The sequence below is a fragment of the Myotis brandtii genome, unplaced genomic scaffold, assembly GCF_000412655.1.
Source record: "Myotis brandtii unplaced genomic scaffold, ASM41265v1 scaffold329, whole genome shotgun sequence".
NCBI classification, from domain to species: Eukaryota; Metazoa; Chordata; class Mammalia; order Chiroptera; family Vespertilionidae; genus Myotis; species Myotis brandtii.
The window spans coordinates 1,562,235-1,566,687 of NW_005362676.1; the positions used below are offsets into that span (position 1 = coordinate 1,562,235).

The following is a 4,453-nucleotide window of genomic DNA, read 5'->3' on the forward strand; positions in this document are numbered from 1 at the left end:
GCAGCCGATCCCTGATTCTCTCTCATCATGGATGTTTCTCTCTCTCTCTCTCTCTCTCTCTCTCCCTTCCTCTCTAAAATCAATAAAGATATTTTAAAAAAAGAAAGAACACAAATCCTGCAGACAGCCCCTCCAGACCACGCTGACGAAAGCCTATCCACCATCTTCTGGAGCTTTTCCCAAAACGCCCCTACAGGGTTCCCCTCCTGGGGAAGGGCTCAGACCCACACCTGCGTCCCCCTCTCGATGGCTGGCACGGGCAGGTGTCACCTTCTGCACCTGGGCACCCATCCGGGGCCTTCCCAGGCACGGACAGGCAGGCACTGGCCATGTAATCGGTGCCTTAATTAACACACACCCTTCACAACACACACACCGAGCCCTGCCCTCCACCAGACGAATGGCAGAGGCATCCACAAACCCACTAGCATAGAGGCCAGAAACGCACGATTTCCTCAAAACCTCTCCAAGGACCATTTTTAAAAATATATATTTTTGTTGATTCCAGAGAGAGGAAGGGAGAGGGAGAGGGAGAGAGAGAAACATCAATGATGAGAATCATGGACCGGCTGCCTCCTGCACGCCCCCTCCTGGGGATGGAGCCCGCAACCCGGGCATGTGCCCTGACCAGGAATGGAACCCGTGACCTCCTGGTTCATAGGTCGACCCTCAACCACGGAGCCACGCCAGCTGGGCTCAAAGGACTGTTTTTAAGGAAGAGACTCGTATGGCTTTAAGAAGTGGGTAGAGCTTCTCTGGTTATTTTGAGGCGAGAAAACCAGCCCCCAGGCCTTGGTAACTGTGAGATGCCAACCTCCTGACTCACCGCCTATTTGTGACCGTTTCATGTGGCTCCCCAGGTCGGCAGCCTCCTCAGCAGGAAAATAAGTGGACGCGTGTGAGAAAACCACGTCTCCGGCCTCATTAAGGAGTCAGGACAAGCCCGGCCGGCGTGGCTCAGTGGTTGAGCGTCGACCTAGGAACCAGGAGGTCACGGTTCCATTCCCGGTCAGGGCACATGCCCGGCTTGCGGGCTCCATCCCCAGTAGGAGGCGTGCAGGAGGCAGCCGATCCATGATTCTCTCTCATCGTGGATGTTCCTATCTCTCTCTCCCCCTCTCCCTTCCTCTCTGAAATCAATAAAAATATATGTAAAAAAGAAAAACAATCCCAGAGACAAAGCATAAAATCAGAGTCTCCTGATTGCAACCCAGAGAGGAAACAGGAAGATCCCTGCCGGGAAGAGACCGGCCTGGCATCCGGTGTTACCTAACACCGGCTCAGAGGTGGGTTTCCGGGCCGGCCCGGCATCGGCTCTAGAGTGGTGCCAGGTTTGGGGCACCTCCCCCCCCAGCCTCCGTCCATGTGACTCATGAGGCCCTTTGTCCCCTGGCCAGAGATGGACGCATGACTCAGGAGAGCCTGAGAGCTGGGCCTGGAATGCCATGGGGATGGCTGGGAAACAACCCCTCCTACGTTGCCAGGACAACGGCCCCTCCTCAGTTGCCAGGACAACGGCCTCTCCTCCCTTTCCAGGACATCGGCCCCTCCTCAGTTGCCAGGAAAACAGCCCCTCCACCGTTGCCAAGACAACAGCCTCTCCTCCATTACCAGGACCACAGCCTGGAGCTGCCTGGAGCCCATCCTTACCTATAGGTTGCCACCTCCAGGCTGAGGCTGGTCTTCACCTGCACCAGCTCCTGATAGTCCCGCAGGTGGTCGGCCATGGCCAAGGTGAGGGCAGCCTTCTCATCCTCCAGGCGGTCAATCGCACTCTAGAAAGATCAGAGGGTGTTTAGATCAAGGCCCGGAGCTGTGCTGGGTCCAATTGGCGGGACCAATAGTCCAGGACACAGAGAGATGAAAACCGTCCAGGTTAAAGGGGCAGTCATCGCAAGGATGGTTTTAAGTGGTGCATTTGTTCCACGTAGTTTTTTTTATTTTATTACATATGCAAGTTTTGTGTTTTTTTTTTAATCCTCACCTGAGGGTATTTTTCCATTGTTTTTTTTTGTTTGTTTGTTGTTTTTTTTGGAGAGAATGGAAGGGAGGAGGGGGAGAGAGAGAGAAACATTGATGTTAAAGAGACACACCAATTGATTGTCTCCAACCCGGCTGGGGATTGAGCCTGCAACTGAGGTATGTGTCCCTTCTATAAAATGAATGAATTTTTAAAAATTTTAAAATATTTTTATTGGTTTCAGAGAGGAAGGGAGATAGAGATAGAAACATCAATGATGAGAGAGAATCATAGATCGGCTGCCTCCTGCACGCCCCCAACTGGGGATCAAGCCCACAACCCCGACATGTGCCCTGACTCGGAATCGAACTGTGACCTCCTGTTTCATAGGTTGATGCTCAACCACCGAGCCATGCTGGCCGGGCTAAATCTTTTTTGACTGTACGTACTTGTAGGACATCAGTAACAGGGCACGTGCTCACATGACTCTTACAGCCCTTCTGCTTGTCAATCACATCTGTCCATCTCTCTCCATGTGCTTGTGTGTCCCCGCCTCTAGAACAATGCCAGCCACATGCCAGCCGCACACACCCCACTGATGACTATAGACTCAGCTACAAGGTTAGCGTATAGAACATAAACACTTTACTTCCTTCTACTCTACAAAATTCAACCTAAATAGTCCAATCGGAGACTCTGTTGTAGTTTATTCTTTTCAAAGACGTTCATGTATTGTCAAGCTGCTTAGAAAAAATAAAAACAGATGCACTCAATTCTCCAACCACAAACCTCCTAAGCTGGTTAAGGTCTCCTAGCCATGCCAAAGGGGTGTATGGGCAAAGAATCTCTCTTCCCAGAAGGCACGGAAGGGTTCTGCACCCCCCCTTCGCCCCCCAAAACACAAAGAGGAAAATCAAACTGCGTTGGAATGAAAGGAAGTATTGTCCCAACCACATTTCTATGCGAGTCAACTTTTCCAGAAACTGCCAAAGGGAAGTTTGACTTTTGGAAGCAGGGACATAAGACTCATTGGCGCCCGAGCCGGTTTGACTCAGTGGATAGAGCGTCAGCCTTCGGACTGAAGGGTCCCAGGTTCGATTCCAGTCAAGGGCACATGCCCGGGTTGCGGGCTTGATCCCATTGTGAGGCGTGGCAGCTGATCCATGATGCTCTCTCATCATTGATGATGTTTTTATCTCTCTCCCTCTCCCTTCCTCTCTGAAATCAATAAAAATATTTTTTTTTTTTAAAAAAAGACTCATTGTCTCTCAACATTCTCCAGAGAAATTGTAACCCATCCCACTGATGGACTAAAGCTTCAGACTTGGGCCTGGCTGGCATGGCTCAGTGGTTGAGCGTGAACCTGTGGGCCTACGAACCAGTTCGATTCCCGGTCAGGGCATATGCCCAGGTTGGGGCCTCGATCCCCATTAGGGGGCATGCAGGAGGCAGCCGATCCATGATGTTTCTCAGCAATGTTATTTCTATCTATCTCCCTCTCTCTTCAATCAATTAAAAAAAATTTAATTAGGGGGATAGGGGTTCTTTCCACCCCTAGAGCTTCGAGGTCCGAGATGAGCCGAGTGAGCCGCGACAGCAAAGGAATGGTGAGGACTCAGCCCACACAACACGCCTCCAGGCAGCATCTTCCAAACCCACTCACTCTTGCACCGCAGTATCACCCGATCGCAAATCTTTTAACTCAGAGCTACAAACTGTTCCCTTAAAAAAATACTTCTGAGTTTATGGGCGTGTTATTTTAAGCCGTCCTCCTGGGAACTACTGATAGGAGGATTTGGGAATATTTCCAATTCTGTCCGAGGCTGGGCAGGGTGTACAGACAATAAATCACACCAGGTGTCACCCGGGCAGTATCCGAGGTTTGAGCCTGTACTTCTCTGGAATAGCAACTGTTTACCTTACTCTGCACTTGTTATAACAGCCTGCCACCGGGCCCCGTTTCCACGGCTTTTACACTCCCCAGAGACCTGGCTTCAGCTCCGACTGTGAAAACACACACACACATCTCTGGCCCTGGCCGGTTTGGCTCAGTGGATAGAGCATCGGCCTGCGGACTGAAGGGTCCCAAGTTCGATTCCAGTCAAGGGCACATGCCCAGGCTGTGGGCTCAAACCCCAGTAGGGGGTGTTCATCAGGAGGCTGATCCATGATTCTCTCTCATCATGGATGTTTCTATCTCTCTCTCCCTCTCCCTTCCTCTCTGAAATCAATTAAAAAAATTTTTTTTAAGATGACAGGGACAGAGCTAGCCACCAGAACCTGGCATTTGGCACTCGCCCACTGAGTCCATGGACCAGGGGTCCATTTTCCGGGGCTGGAGAGATGTTGGGACCCTGAGGTCCTGAGGCAGAGCAAGGGGCCCCCCTTCAGTGTCCTGGCCCCAGGCGGTTCAGGCACCCTCGGGGCCGACCCCACCCACGGGTGACGCCCCGTGAAGGCGCGTGGGTCCAAGGAGATCCGCCGCTCCCCCAT

General features: G+C 51.8%; 1 protein-coding gene across 1 annotated transcript in view; it reads right to left on the reverse strand.

Annotated features, from left to right (window-relative positions):
- The window catches only part of SYNM (synemin, intermediate filament protein), a 14,053-nt gene extending 9,600 nt beyond the window's left edge, over positions 1-4,453 (reverse strand). Inside the window, exons 1-2 of the mRNA XM_005871110.2 lie at positions 4,397-4,453; positions 1,651-1,775 (exon numbers count right to left, since the gene is read on the reverse strand). Coding sequence (XP_005871172.1) covers positions 1,651-1,775; positions 4,397-4,453 — 182 coding nt within the window. The remainder of the gene's footprint in view (positions 1-1,650; positions 1,776-4,396) is intronic.